Source organism: Nansenia antarctica (assembly GCF_963989245.1).
Source record: "Nansenia antarctica genome assembly, chromosome: 5".
Lineage (NCBI taxonomy): Eukaryota > Metazoa > Chordata > Actinopteri > Argentiniformes > Microstomatidae > Nansenia > Nansenia antarctica.
The window spans coordinates 11,069,728-11,086,013 of record NC_137690.1 but is presented as its reverse complement, the minus strand read 5'-3'; the positions used below and the strand labels follow the sequence as shown (position 1 = coordinate 11,086,013).

Here is a 16,286-nt window from a genome sequence, read left to right as displayed (position 1 = left end):
TTGGACGATGCCCGTTACGGCCTCGTAAAGGCGGATTTGGCCCGAACCGTAGCCTGCCACCACTGTACCCTTCCACAGCTTTACAGAGGAGCAGTTCATACTAGGGGTGGGGGTAATATTAGCAACATCACTTTGCTGTATGTATTGCAAATTATCCTCTATCCCCCTAGCCCTGAGAAATATACTCACTCAAAGCCAGGGATCTTGTTGAGCAGCTGAAAGTCCTCCCCTGACTTCCACACACAGAGTAGACCAGAGTCATCTGCACTGACCATGTCAGCAATGCATTCCTGGGGTAGGAAGGGAAGGAGGGAAGGGTATAATAAAGGATACATATCAAACATTATAGTTCACAGATACAATAATCAAGTATATCCATCTTCATACAATTACAATCCATAGAGCAGACATTCCCTTTGGAAACAAAATAGTCATTGGTGGGTGTACTGACAGCCATCTTTGGTGTTCCAGCCAAAATGATCAGGGCCTCAGCCTGAGACCCACAGGGCTTATGGCTGTTCTATTCATTATTTGTTCTTTGTCGGTTACATTCAATACCTGGCTTCCGGAGCATTCTGAGGCCATGTCTGTGATGGCCTCCTTGTGCTCCTCCAGCACCTCAGAGAGAGTAATGTTACTGCCTTTGCTGGGGACGTCGAACACCAGCACAGCACCAGACGACACGCCTGTCGAAAAAGAGAGAGAGAGAGAGTGAAGAAAGAAGAGCTGGAGAGAGAGAAACAGAAAGAAAGAGACCCAGAGAGCTACGGTTCTCATACTGTACTTACCCACACAGATGTATTTCTCCCGCACGGCTGCGATCCCTCGGGCGAACACCGCCTGAGCTGGGAAACACAAGGGGTGTGTCAGTGTAGCTTACAGAGGCTCACTCACACTCACACACATTTTTTGGGGGGGTCATTTGAAGAGCTCTACCTGTGGGAGTTTCAGGAGTGTCCAGTGCATGCCAGTACACCATTATGGATCCATCCGACTCATACATCTAAAACAAAGACATACCATTTAGTCAAACCTAGTGAAGAGAAACAGACACACACACACACACACACACACACACACACACACACACACACACACACACACCTAGGATAGCTTACCTGAATGCCTTTCTGAGAGGTGAGCACCAAGAGATCCCGAGATGGGAGAACACACCAGGCTGCCTGAAAGGGGGAGACAATAGTTTTCACTTGAAAATGATTACTGCTATCTTCTACCATGTCACAGTTTTCTTGAGTTTACACACATACACTCCACCCTGCAGTTTGTTATCTCGAGACCCCTTCGGACCAGCCATCCTGCTTGGCATTACTGTACCTGCATGATGAGAGAGGAGCTGGTGGCTACGTTGCCCTCTTTGGACTGCAGCTGGCGGTGGGAGTAGCTGAGGCCGTCCCAGGACGCACTGACCATGTTGACCACATTGGCGTGTACCACGGCGAAGTAGGTGAGGCTCCTCGGGGCTATCCGCAGGACACTCAGGTTGTTGTACAGCGCAGACGCGCTGCTTTTAATCTGGATGCTTTTCTCTTTGTGATACATCTTTGACTTTCAGTCAGCCAACTTAATTGGGTAAACGGGGAGGGCGCAGGTGGTGTTGTTACTGTTTGTGTTAATTCTGGGGATGAATGCAAACGAAAGCCTGTTGGTATTGAAAAAGGAGACACATGTTTGAAAATGTAACGTTATCACTGGTCTATTGTGATTGGGTGATTGGTCAAGTTTTCCCACTGCATTGCTTTCAGCAACCATGTTGTGACAGATGTGACTTCTTCAAGGAAGGAGTATAAACAAGGCCTGTAATGAGGGTGTGATGACGAGACATGTCTGCACAGTGAAATAAAAGGTACACGTGCATCTTCAAGCTGGGTTTAGATATCTCTTACTGGTGCACTTTGCAAGCTGGGCTACAGAGATAGCCAAGCCCTAGGATATGCTGCCAAGACTGAAGGCTAGTGTGTCCCTGGCCTCGGAAGCTGCAGTGCCAAATTTGGCCTAATCGCCACCTAGCCAGCCGCTTAAACATGGGATTGTTGGCCAGGCAGAGTGGTCACTGGTACTACCAGAGCTTGTTGTATCAGGCTAATCAGCGTGGCCTCTTGGTTTGTGGTGGGTAGCTGCAAAACGCTAATATCTGATTATTTATCACTAGACAGAGACTAGCGGGCTTGTTAGCTACGTTACATCTCATCTGACACATTGTAACTCTGCTATATAACATATTATAATAATATATAAGCAAACGAGTTGGGGACTGCTCGCTATTTAGTGAGCTAGCTAGTGGCAAGTAAAGCAGCTTGGAGGTTTGATCATGCCATTCTAACGTGCTGAGTTGAGAGACTACACTGCACTATCTAATGGGGATCCTTAATAAAATATCAAAATATCACATATTTGCAAGCTAGTTGGTTATGCTAGCTATCTATGCTCGCGGAATAGACATTGATCAACAAGTTGTTACCATTCGTTTCATTAGATGTACCACCGCGCGTCCTTCGCAGCCATAGTGATAGCAGCTCCGCCTCCAGGCCCACCCCCTGGCGTCCTACGTCACCACGTACAACTGCGGATGCGTTCGTAAACACGCTCTGGAAATCTGATCAGCACTCACGGATTGCCTCTCGTCCAATCAAATGACTTAGTGCCATTGTGATGTTGAACCCAGTGTGCGCTCCGGCGCTATCAAAGCAAATTTACGAACGTGTGATCAACATGTAAACATGACAAAAAAGTTGCAGAGCAGTAGTTGCTTTGACGAAAAACTCACTGGGAAAGTTACTTAATTCCCTTCGGAAACGGCTTTATCATTAGGTCAAAGTCTCGAGGCCAATCTGCAACTGTACTGGAGTCATGTTTGGGTTCTGTTTAGCTGTCCTTATTCTCTCTCAAAGTCGTGGAGGTCTGTGCCAAAACAGGACAAGCAGACCTAACATCGTGATGGTGATGGCGGATGCATTTGTGAGAGATTTTACTTGACTCCTAGGCTACGATTAAATGAATGAATGAATGAATGGTCTTTATTGTCATTGATATAGTACAGGTACCATACAACGAAATTTGGGAGGGGGGGGCTCCCCTGGTGCTAGGAAAAAAGCTAAAAACAAGAAGGGAAAAGAGCTGGTTTACATAAATAAAGGCTATATACACTATCCACTATACTATACAAATAAAACACTGTGCTGTACTCTATGCTATGCTATAAATATCCTAACATTTCCTATCTCTGAACCTTATGTACCCGAGGGTTGTCATATTGCACATAGTATTATTGCACATTTAAAGGCTTTCTTTGTGCTATTTACAGTTCTGCTTTTACTGATCTGTTGATAACTCTTGTGAACTGCTTGGTGGTGCTTGGTGGTCTCTGCAGCTGTTGTTCCTCTGCTATTATTCTCTAAATAAATAACAGTTGTTTTTCTCAACCTCTGGTTTGTCTCTTTCTGAAGGATGGGCGATTGACCTTCGACCCTGGGAGTAAAGCGGTGCAGTTACCATACATTAACTACATCAGAGAGCTCGGCACCACCTTTCTGAATGCCTACACCAATTCTCCTATCTGCTGCCCCTCCAGAGCAGGTACCATGCTCATCTCAAATATCCATTCACAATGCAGGGTTATACCAAGCCACAACTCAGTATACACACTTCACTCAGCCTACCGGTATATGTATAATTCCAGATGGTGACACAGCATTGTGCAGTGAATTGAATGTAGCCTACCCCAGAGAAACTCCAATTCCAGTCTGTTTTAAACTAAGGGCAACAGTGCACATTTCACATGTTAAATTAATGTTGATTTGTCCTCACAGCTATGTGGAGCGGTCGCTTTGTCCATCTAACACAGTCGTGGAATAACAACAAGTGCCTGGATCCCAATGCTACGACATGGATGGGCCTTCTACAAAAGAATGGTTATTACACCCGGAGAATGGGGAAGCTAGACTACACATCAGGAAGTCACTCTGTCAGGTGGGGTGGCCTGTGAGAGGAGAATTTGTCTGTAACATGTTCATAACATGTGGATATACAATGAATAGTCTGTTACTGTACTGATGGCATCATTTAGGGACGATGAAGCCTCGTGCATAAACAAAATATTACACATTTTTTCTTGGACTTAGACTTCCGACTCCTTATTCATCAGTTTGATTTATTTAATCATGGCCAAAAATATTTGCTCCCCTGCACTGTCAGAAAATGCACCACTTCTCCCAGAAAATGTTTGCTATTAAATGTTTTGGACTTTGGTATTCACATAGCAAAGCATTCTATTTTTTGCATTGGAACAACTTAAAAAAGCAGAGCAAAAAAGCCAAATTTGATATCAAATTTGCCAATATTTTGTCCATAACTGTGTGTGTGTGTGTGTGTGTGTGTGTGTGTGTGTGTGTGTGTGTGTGTGTGTGTGTGTGCGCATGCGTGCGTGCGTATATACACCCCAGCAATCGAGTGGAAGCATGGACGCGAGACGTTCCGTTCCTTCTGCGACAGGAGGGCCGGCCTGTAACAGAGCTGGTTGGGAATGCGTCCACAGTGAAGGTCATGACCAAGGACTGGAGAACCACGGACAGCGCCACACAGTGGATCCGCCACAGCACTACATCTCTCTCCCAGCCTTTTGCCCTCTATCTGGGCCTGAATCTGCCGCACCCCTACCGAACAGACTCCCTTGGCCCCACCGCTGGGGGGTCCACATTCCGCACCTCCCCATACTGGCTCAAAAAGGCATGTTCACTCACTAGATTGAAGTCTTATTCCCCCTACTAAGATCCATGTAACCATTATTTTGATTCACACCTGCAGTTTGGAATATTGTTACGTTCGTCTCACAGATTCTCTAACAAGAGGTTCCTGTCCTCCCCATACACAGGTATTGCCAGAGCTCATCTCTATTCCAAAATGGCTGCCCTTGTCTTCCATGCACCCTGTAGACTACTACTCCACATTCACCAAGAATTGCAGCGGTAACTTTACAGAGGAGGAGGTCCGAAACATACGAGCCTTCTACTATGCCATGTGTGCTGAAACAGACGCCATGCTGGGTCGGTAACTACGTACTTTTGCACTTGCTGATTTTGCGTGCACAAAGTGTGCAGGGTTTTCACTAGATGAGTCAAGCACACCTCAAGTATTTTGGAGTATTTTTTAGAAGTATTGTCCTGGTTGTCTGCTCAAAAGACGCTGGTGTCTTCTGGTTGTCCTTTCAGGCCAGGTGATCTCAGCGTTGCGGGACTCTGACCTGCTGGACAGCACCGTGCTGGTCTTCACCGCCGACCACGGCGATCTGGCCATGGAGCACCGACAGTTCTACAAGATGTCCATGTTTGAAGGCAGCTCCCACGTTCCCCTGCTCATCATGGGGCCAGGGGTGAAGGCTGGTCAGCTGCTCAGCCAGCCAGTGTCCTTAGTGGACATCTACCCCACTGTGATGGGTAAGTTAAGAACAAATCTACCTTGAGCTCCTACTCCCTAGCCACTCCTGTGGATCTGAGAGGATTGGATAGGTGGTAAATATATATATGCCTCTCATCCAGAGGACACAATTAACCATTGGACATGCTGCTCTGATGCATCCAATCCTTTCAGATCTACAGCGGGTTATTCTTAGGGTGAAACATGGGGGTATTTAAGAGGCTGTTGCCCAGGAGATCTTCAGACCATCAAAGCAGAGGTAGTAGAGAGCGGTGCCTGTTATCTATTTTCCCTTTTAGGTAGAAATCTCTTTAGTGAACTGATTCTGTGCCACGTAAATTTTTGCAGATGTAGCGGGCATCACTGTACCAAGCGGCATCAGCGGTCACTCCCTCCTTCCTCTGCTGTCCCAGCCTGGTGGAGCCCGACCCGCTAAGACCCGTCCAGACTGGGTACTGAGTGAATACCACGGCTGCAACGCCAACGCATCCACCTACATGCTGAGGGAGGGGCGGTGGAAGTACATAGCCTACGCAGACGGCCAGAGTGTCCCTCCGCAGCTGTTCGGTGAGCCACTCAAAGAAACATAAGAACTGCCAGAAAGGAAGAGAGTGTGTATTGGTTTTATTGCTTTTTTTAATGTTTATTTTACCAGACGGGTCAATTATGAACCAATTCTTGATAAAATGATGGCATGTCAGGTTCCCAGACAAAGATTTACAATGGCGACTCTCAGGCCTCTTTCACACCGGCAGTTCCGAACGCTGGTTCGCGTTCGCGTACCGAAACCTCCGAACGTTGGCGATGTCTGGCGAACGATACACTGGTATGAACGCGGGCTCGTTCGCCAGACAGCGCCAACGTTCGGAGGTTTCGGTACGCGAACGCGAACCGGCGTTCGGAACTGCCGGTGTGTAAGCCCTATCATTGGTATATTACAGTGTCTAATCATCCTCACCAATTCATTGTTATTTCACACTGCTGAGAGAGATAACTAATTTGAACACCCCGCCCCCCACCCCCCAGACCTGACGGTGGACAAGGAAGAACTTCACAATGTGGAGTCCAAATTCCCTGACGTGTGTCGGCGTCTGGACAAGTTGCTTCGCAGCACAGTCGACTACCCTCGAGTCTCTCTGGCGGTCCATCACTACAACAAACAACAGTTTAAAGCGTGGCGCAACAGTCTCAGTGACAACTATACCCAGGTCATTGCCAACCTGAGATGGCATCTGGACTGGCAGCAGGATGTGAAGAACAATGAGCGTGTGGTCAATGACTGGCTTATGACATGATGTTCATAATAATAATGAATTGGATTTACACACTGCTTTTCCAGACGCTCAAGGTTTGCGTTATGGAGAACTAACTTCATCCATTGTGTGGCACCCAACCCACCTGCCGCAACGGGATCCAGATAGCTCACCACACATTAGCTATCACAGTGGAAAGATGAGCAGTGAATTGTGCTAATCCAGATTATCTCAGGAAAAGCTCCAAATATCAGTGCTTTAAGTGTCCTGTCTGTATTGTAAATGATTTAATGTTGACATGACTTTCCAATCCGTCAGGCCATGAGCAATTAGTCAGAACTCTGGAAAACCCAACAGACTGAAGCGGGCCTCATATTGAGTCATATTCTTTTTATTGTAGTGGTACAAAGTTAATACGTTATTTTTGTAGCCTATGAAGACCAAAATAAAAAAAACATGTTTTACATGTAGTTCCTCATTTTCCTTTTCTCAGTTTCGTTCAGCCACAGGAAAGATGACTCTTAACATTAACCATTGAATAGTTGCTATGGACAGCTGTCTATGCTATTTAGCTAACTATTATTTAAAGACTTACAGTACAGTAAACTCATAGGTTTTTTGTTCATGGTCCCAACTGAGCCAGAGCAGACATCTTATATTGTGTACGGTGAGATTTTCTTTTTTGTTCTATTGTCATTCACTTATATGATGAAACAGTCATCATGTTCTAGTGACTAGTCTGAGTCATGATAAATGAGAAAGTCACTAATCAACACTGGGTCTAAATTAGTGAATGTAGGTGTTGGTAGGAGTGTGTGGAGAACTTTGACATGGCTGTCGATGAGTTGACATAGTATATTGTCAGCATCACTGATATATTTAACTCAGTGTATCATAGGTCAGTGTTCCATGTCGCTGTCTCTTCCCCCTCAGCACCTGCAGTTGGTCCCAGCTGTAGCAGTGCAGTCACTGTGCAGTCTGACTGAGGGAGGTTTTTGTACGGCTCTGTATCACTGTGTGAACACCCAGACACTGTTTGGGTAGTGTAAACTCTGACAGTAGTAATCTCCTGCATCTTCAGCCTGGACTCCACTGATGGTCAGAGTGAAGTCACTCCCAGATCCACTGCCACTGAATCTAGATGGAGTCCCAGACTGAAGTCGAACAGCGATATCAATGAGGAGTTTAGGAGCTTCTCCTGCTCTCTGTTGGTACCAGCTTAAATACTCATTACTATCTTTATACACAGCACTGCTGACTTTACAGCTGAGACTGACTGACTGTCCCACTGACACTGCTTTCACAGCAGGACTCTGAGTTAGAACAAACTGTCCAGTGGATCCTGCAACACAAATGAAGGTGTTACATGTAAATGGAGCCCAAGGCTTTATCACCATTGGTGCAATACTACTATAAAGTATATCAATGTGCAAGTACATGTGTTTGGTATTCATCACTTCTCACCTTGAATCCAGAGGGCAAAAGTCCAGATGAAGATGGTGATAGAAGTCATGGTTGTTGTGGGTTCTGTTGCACTGAAGGACGAATGTCAGTCATGAAGTGTTGAACTCACAGGGCTGTTAGCACTTATAGAGCAGTAAGTCAGATGCAAGTATTATGCAAATGATAGTTTCAAGTCTATGTCAGCAGCTGGGGATATTCCCTTGAGAGTGTTTAACTATACAGTGGGCTTGACCCACCAGGGAGGGTCTTTAGGAAGCAGAGGAAGTTAACAAGTAGAGGTATTTGGGTAAGAGGTATTTTTATTCATACAATAGCTGTATGAGTAGCTGATGTAACAGCCAATGGGGATCTCAAGAGACTAATCCATCTGTTTTCCTCTAGTGGTCAGTTTGCCATGATGCTGATGACTATTCGTGACGTTAGAATTATAAGGTTCTATCTCAATTTTTGTCAAAATTGAGTTTTTTACATAATCTGATCCATTAGGTGTTTATAAATGCCTGTGTGGTGTTATTTTTTTTAAAAGTTGACATTTTTGAGTTAGTAACTAATAAAATACAAAGGTTCCATTTCACAGAACATAATGGAATGTAAAAACTTTGACGCTCAATATCTCTGAACTACCCTAAACGGAGATAGAACCTTATAATTCTAAGCTCACGTATTTACATTTACCATTGAATAGATGCTTAGGACAACTAATATTGTGGACATTGAGATGTTCCTTCTTGTTCTATTGTCATTAACTAATGTGATGATGACAGCTCCATGTTCTAGTCTGAGAAATGAGATAAATGAGAAAGTCACTAATCAACACTGGGTCTAAATATTAGAGTGGAAAGTACAAATGGACAGATTAGTAAAGCTATACCCAGCACACTATATTTACTGTACCATCACACACAGACACACATCATTTGCTATTTTAAATTGCAGTCTAATTATTGAATGTAGGTGTTGGCAAGAGTGTGTATGTGCTTCCACTTTTCAAATCAACGTCTTATTGTATTTCCAGTGACTTTAAAACACTTCAGGAGAGCTTTGACATGTGTAGATGAGTTGACATAGTGTATTGTCAGCATCACTGATATATTTAGCTCAGTTTATCATAAATAAGTGTTCCATGTCGCTGTTTCTTCCCCCTCAGCACCTGCAGTAGGTCCCAGCTGACTGTGCAGTCTGACTGAGGGAGGTTTTTGTACGGCTCTGTATCACTGTGTGAACACATTACCACTGTGGTAACTCTGACAGTAGTAATCTCCTGCGTCTTCAGCCTGGACTCCACTGATGGTCAGAGAGAAGTCACTCCTAGATCCACTGCCACTGAATCTAGATGGAGTCCCTGACTGAAGTGTTTTAGCTAAGTAAATGAGGAGTTTAGGAGTTTCTCCTGCTCTATGTTGGTACCAAGCTAGAAATCTATTTTCATACACATTACTGCTGGTTTTACAGTTCATCAACACTGTGTTCCCTGGTAGAACAGCTTTCACTGCAGGAGTCTGGGTCACAGTGACCTGCCCTCTGGATTCTGTAAAAAACATGACATTACCAGGACATTAGACCACATTTATGTATAGATTATGTTATTCCAAAAGGAAATGTTAACTGCACTCTGAATATGTAAAAAAATAAATCATTCATCAAAATCACTCATCAATTGAATAATTAAAGTAAATCAAGTTTACCGTGAATCCAGAGAGCAAATGTCCAGATGAAGATGATGATCAAAGTCATGGTTGTTGTGGGTTCTGTTGACAGCTCTCAGTTGTGAAGTGTTCACCTCTCTGGGCTATAAACACTTATGGAGCAGTATGTCAGATGCAAGTATTATGCAAATGAATGTTTGAAAATATATTTAAGTACCTGGGGATATTCCCTTGAGGGCTATTTAGTATTACTGTAAATATGCTTGATAGAGTATGTGATATATATATAATACATGTATTTAGATTTTTTGATAAAGTGTGATAAACTATACTTCTCTTAGACTGATATGAATCATACACACATACTGCTTGTATGGTATGTATTATCTGATGAAATTAAGTTGAGCTATTTCAAGGATAAAACATACATTTTTACAACTAACTATAATGCCATTTACTGGAATACTTGTTAACTATTTGTTGAACATTGCTTCAAATCATTGCATTTTTAGGGTTATTCTGATTCCAAAAGCCCTAACAAGTGCTACTGTTCTCATGTGGGCAGACATGTTATCAACAGCCTGTTCACTCATGCTTGAACTCTAAAGTTCCTCAATTCAGTTACTGAACATTTCTGCAAAATGAAGCTGGTGGGATTCCTCTGGTATTGGTGTCTGTCCTCTGTGACTTTACTACCACTGTTAAGTCTGTTGTCAGCATCTTTAATAAAGGAATATACAAATGTAACACTATCACAGCTGCTGCTACTCTCTTTTATGTGGACAATATGGAGGAATACAAACACTGGATCTCAGGCTGGACTGCTGTCTACAAGAACACCTGACAAGAGGAACAAGACAAATATCTGGATTTAAAACACAACATCAATGATATATATTTGTATTATTGACGCAGATCATGTTTAGTCTTTCATTTGTGGGTTGTTAAAGGATGTTGAATGAGATTTACGTTGAACGAGATCGTATTTGTGAGATCTGTTATGTTAGAGCTGTAGCATCACAACACAGAGAGGTTTTTGTACGGCCGTTCAATTACACTCAATCACTGTGGTGGACTTTTGGTAGCGGCAGCAGACTGGATGTTGGTAGTAAGTACACTACAAAGTTAATGACTTAATTTACTTTTTTTTAAATATTGCAACATTATTTATTGCATTTCATGTTTGAAAGCTGTTTCACATTTTTGTAAGATTTCTTTTTTCAGAGAAAGTACAATAACATAAAATATGCAACACAGCTAATTGTAATTTACACGTTATTGAATTAAATGAAATATTAAAGGTTATTTAAAATAAAACGCAGTATGGTATTACTGTAAGTAGGTGTTATCAGCTAAACAAATGTTCATGAGTAATGTTCATATCGACCATGTGCATTGTGAGTGAGGTTTTTGTACAGGCAGTAATAGGGATTGTGTCATTATGGTACACTTTTGGTAGCGGCACCAGACTTGATGTTGGAAGTAAGTGACAAGCTCTCTTATTATTGTGTTCAGAGCACATCAGAATAGGTCTAATGTCAACTTTTTAATAAACTAACATATATAATATTTAAGAATAATGTATTAAAAAAATATTATTTTCTTAATTATTATTAGTTCTAAAGGTTTTCTCAGCAGCGAATGTCCTTAGATTTGTTTTTAGGGTTTTCTAATTTTGAGAACAAATATTTCAGTCTATCAGTTATTCCAGTAATCGTTCCATTATATAAACTCTAGTGTACACTGTTACAGTAAAGTGAATGGTATTATTCAGAATTATGTTCAAATTCATCATCCAACTTCATGCAATGTTTGATGTGTGCAAGAAACTCACTTGAGCGTTTTAAAATATTATTTTATCTGAAAATCGGATCTGATAAACAACTGTAAGACATAGTTACACAGCACTAATCTAGTTTAATATTTGTAGGGTTCAACTGAATCGTGATTTTGGGATATTTGTATTACAAATTAATGTTTAGATATTTTGAGGGCATTTCTAAATGACTTTATTTGAATACTCTGCATAAGGGAATCTTGTCCAATAGTTAGTTTTAATGTATACATTCTGTTTTTTCAAGGTAACCGTGCCCCCACCCTCACGGTCCTGCCCCCCTCTAGTGAGGAGCTGTCCAGTAAGAGTATGGCCACGCTGATGTGCCTGGCCAACAAGGGCTTCCCCTCAGACTGGACAATGAGATGGAACGTGGACGGGAAAAACAAGGAGCAGGTGGCCAGCCGTGGGGTCCTGGAGAAGGATGGCCTGTACAGCTGGAGCAGCACCCTGACTCTCACTGCTGAGGAGTGGACCAAGGCAGGGACGGTGTCCTGTGAGGCCCTCCACAGCTCCCAGCCTGCGGTCACTCAGACACTGAGGAGAGACCAGTGTTCTGAGTAGGTCCCGTCACCACCCCCCCCGTCACCACCCCCCTGTGGAGAGTGGCTAAATTCCATTGCTTTGACTCTGTTCTGTACTCAGCTATTCTCTAGCCTTCTGATCACTCACATGTAGACTAGCAGGGCCCTTCGCTTGAGCCCCATGTGTCACTCCTCTCTGTAGAGGTTTTATCAGGGTTAGTGTTGATGTGATCTGCTGTTGTTAGCTATTGAGTGTCCATGTGTGATTTGATGCTTGAATGTTGTTCAGAGGTCAATAAAGATTTCTCATTGAATCATAAACAGTGGTATTTGTTTTTATTATCTCAACTGTTCATTTATTGTAACATAACCTATTATACTGCATAACTGAGCCATCATGATTGATTATAACTGGCCATAACTGATTGTTTTTTTCTGTCCATTCAGATACTTGCTAGTACAGTAACGTGTTGCAATACCCCAACTAGCTTCATTACACAGTATCCTGTCAAATCATTATTTACTGTTTCATAAATTTGAGGAGATTATAAAAGGAGATGAACACACACACACACACACACACACACACACACACACACACAAACACACACACACACACACACACACACAAACCCTATGAATGAAGTGATTAAACAAATGCAACGTGGCAAAACCATTTCAATAACTGAGTTTGTAAGTGGTTACGTTGTCGTTTCTCAGGCTAACTCTCTGAGGATGGGTGGACATCTGGTGTAGCAGAACCACCCCTCTATTCTGGGAGTAGCAGAACCACCCCTCCCTGACTATGCAAATCAGAGTTTCACTCCCATAGTTCCCAGTCTACCAGTTTAACATTATCACTGTCTAAAATACCCTGGGCCAGATGTGAGGGGTTGGATTTATTTCATGTTGCTATGTCAGGCGTTAACATACATTTTGTCATTATTTCCTTCCAAGATCAAGAGCCTTTCTCAGAAATAAATGATTGAGTAACAGTTTTTGCCACTTTCTTATGTCGTACAAATCTAGACATTATTAAATTATTATTTATTCATTTAGATGTATCCCTTACAATACCAGATAAGTTGACTGAGAACATGGTCCTCTGTGGCTCAGTTGGTAGAGCATGGCGCTGACAATGCTTAGGTTGTGGGTTTGATTCCTGCCAGGCAGGACGTTGGTGTTAGCATGCCTACTCTTGCGATAAGTGCTATGGGATCTTTAACGACTCGGGAGTCGGGACCTCAGTTTAACGTCTCATCTGAAGGATGATCTGGTGAATGTGTATACTGTAACTACATGTTGTGTTTTCTCCACTATCCCTCTCTCTCCATTTCTTTCTTTCCCAGTTTTCCCTTTATCCACCAATCAAGCCCTTTGCTTAGAAGCAAGGCCTCCTCTCTCCCTGCTGTCCCTGGGTCTTCTGGTCTTTTGTGCCCTGGGTGCGCAAACTCAGGGTGTTCGACATTCACACCAGTGACCAGGGAGGTGACCCCAAGCCCTTACGTGAAGGCGTGGTGCGGTTCCTCCTTCAGTGGGGTGTTGTAGGTCACAGAGGACGATGCTGACCCCTGGTGGAGTATGGGGTTCATGTCATGTTACAATGCAAGAGACAACCTGACATTAGGGTGTAGGCCTCTGATGTGAGTTAGGACAGCTATTATTATATTATTATTTTTTGCATCCATTTGTATAGCCTCAGATATCTCTCCAAACCTCCTCCTTATTCTCAACATGTGTTCTTTACTTCATCCAACTCGGTCTGTTTCTTTCCATGTTTCTTTTTGATTCTCTCAATCTTTAACACGCCCATCAACAAAGTATGTACAAAACATATATTTCACGCTCCTTTCTCCCTCCCCCCACACTTCTCCACCTCCCACCTTGTCATGTTTGTGCTCAGATATCACTGAATGTGGCTTGTACGGTAAATGTGTATCCTTACGTACCGTGTTGGTTATATGTGGTTATTTGGGTTGAAGTAGGCCTATTGGTTGGTATTGTGTGTTGTGTTGTGTTTTTGTCTCCCCTTTGTCATCAGATGCATGCTTGGTTCCAGTCCCATCATTCCACACCTGATCCTGATCATCAATCAACTTGTTCCTTCACTATAAATACCTCTGTGTCCTTAGTTCTTCCTCTCTCTGTATTGTTTGAGCTGTGGCAGGGCTCTGGTGGGTAGAGATCTTGTTTGGTTTTGGTTTCTTCTTTGTCTTGTTAATTTCACTTGTTATATTACTTGTACATTATGATTTGATGGTACTTTGGGTTGTGTTCTGTATTCTGTTTGTTAATCTTTTGTGTTTATTTGTGCACACAGGGGCAGATGACTAGTTGAGATACCCTGGGTTTACATCTTGCACACATGTAGGATTTACCTGCTGTCTAGCTCCCCAGTTTAGAGTGAGCACCACCCACTGTATTTGAGGTTCCTAGCCTCCTGTAAGGGGAGGGTGGGATTATTTTTGGATTATCACTTTTGTTTGGTGCCAGTGTTAGTCGTCTCTGTTCCCTGTGTTGCTTTATCAATAGATATTCATTATTACATTTTGAGTGTTCTGGGTTGTGTGACTGCACCCTCACTTGTCCATCCTGTTGCTTGATGTTGCGCTCTGCTACCCCTATTCACCACCAGGGGGCGTAACAATCCTGCTCTTTGTGCTAGATGTCTTCCCCTTTATGCTTTTGATATGAGCAGATGACAGACGACCTCATCTCTGTTTCTCACCCAAATTACATGTATGTTCTCTCTCTCTCCCTCCCTCTCTCTCTCACCATTTGTGATTCGGTCTGGTCAATAAGGCAGCAAGTCGGCAGCCGATTTAATGTTCAGACTTATTTAGAAAAATAATAATTGTGTTGTGATTTTCAACAACGTTGACTTATTTCCGTCCAAACATTTTGATTTGATTGCTGACTTTCTCTCATCCCATCCACAGACTGATCCCAGTGCGAGACATGGCCTCCTCTTCTCTCTCCCTGTCCTTGCTGTTCCTAGGAGCCCTGACCCTGGTCACCGCAGAGTTCACTCTGTACAACCTTCGTGCCAGTGACCTTCCGGGTCATCTCTTCGGCACCACAGACGGCTACGTCAAGGCGTTCATTGGTCCCTCATACCTGGGGGAGACAGAGGTGCGGAAAGACAACACTTATCCCTGGTGGTCAGAGAAGTTTACCTACTTCAATGCCGAGCAGAACCACGTCCTGAGGATGGAGGTGCACGACAGCGACTTATTCTACGATGATCTTCTAGGGACCTGCCAGAGACAGATCAAGAACGGGACCCACGAGCACTCCTGCGACCTTAAAAAGCAGGGGACCCTTCATTACACCTACACTCTTGTTGACTAACCGCTAGTTACAGTGCAACAACCTCGGTGACAGGTGTAATGCATTATGATAGTCATAGTACACCAAGAGACTTGTCATACGTGCATATACTGTACTCTTATATTGTCTCACTATCATTTCATTATGGTCCTGAGTTATCAGCCATTTTGACTGCGTTTGCACACCTGTGTTCCTTGTTCCAGCTCTGTATCTCATTGGCATCCTCACCCTGTCACTCTGTTCTCACATCCTTATGGCTCCAATGAAATAAAATGTGCTTCACTGCACAATTGTCTCAGTCAGACTCTCTATTATATGTATTGTATGCCAAGATAAACAGTCGATGCTCAGTTAGTGTGCTAGATTTGATCCAAAATGTATAGTTTGAGCAAATAGTTGCTTCGCAGAACAGTCGACTACCCTCGAGTCTCTCTGGAGGTCCATCACTACAACAAACAACAGTTTAAAGCGTGGCGCAAGAGTCTCAGTGACAACTATACCCAGGTCATTGCCAACCTGAGATGGCATCTGGACTGGCAGCAGGATGTGAAGAACAATGAGCGTGTGGTCAATGACTGGCTTATGACATGATGTTCATCATATGAATGAATGAATGAATGAATGAATGGACTTTATTGTCATTGCTACAGTACAGGTACCAAACAACGAAATTTAGGAGGGGTGGCTCCCCTGGTGTTAGGAAAGGAAAAAAATAAAAACTTTTAAAAAAATCACAAGAAGGGAAGGAGCTGGTTTACATAAATAAAGGCTATGTACACAATCCACTGTACTATACTGTACAGAT

General features: G+C 43.2%; 2 protein-coding genes across 2 annotated transcripts in view; one reads left to right on the top strand and one right to left on the bottom strand.

Annotated features, from left to right (window-relative positions):
* Nucleotides 1-1,560, bottom strand: part of wdr54 (WD repeat domain 54) — a gene marked incomplete at both ends in the record, with an annotated part of 2,224 nt that extends 664 nt beyond the window's left edge. The window contains 7 exons of the mRNA XM_080530930.1: nt 1-100; nt 190-290; nt 559-686; nt 789-845; nt 937-1,003; nt 1,119-1,181; nt 1,336-1,560. The exon at nt 1-100 is cut by the window's left edge and continues 63 nt beyond it. Coding sequence (XP_080387056.1) covers nt 1-100; nt 190-290; nt 559-686; nt 789-845; nt 937-1,003; nt 1,119-1,181; nt 1,336-1,560 — 741 coding nt within the window. The remainder of the gene's footprint in view (nt 101-189; nt 291-558; nt 687-788; nt 846-936; nt 1,004-1,118; nt 1,182-1,335) is intronic.
* A 1,189-nt stretch (nt 1,561-2,749) lies between these two features.
* On the top strand, nt 2,750-7,030 carry arsk (arylsulfatase family, member K). The gene is made up of 8 exons (XM_080532177.1): nt 2,750-2,976; nt 3,465-3,594; nt 3,828-3,987; nt 4,461-4,743; nt 4,889-5,060; nt 5,226-5,450; nt 5,779-5,997; nt 6,457-7,030. Exons 1-8 carry the CDS (start codon nt 2,869-2,871, stop codon nt 6,723-6,725), a joined length of 1,566 nt encoding a protein of 521 aa, XP_080388303.1. The 5' UTR covers nt 2,750-2,868; the 3' UTR covers nt 6,726-7,030.
* Nucleotides 7,031-16,286: the final 9,256 nt, after the last annotated feature.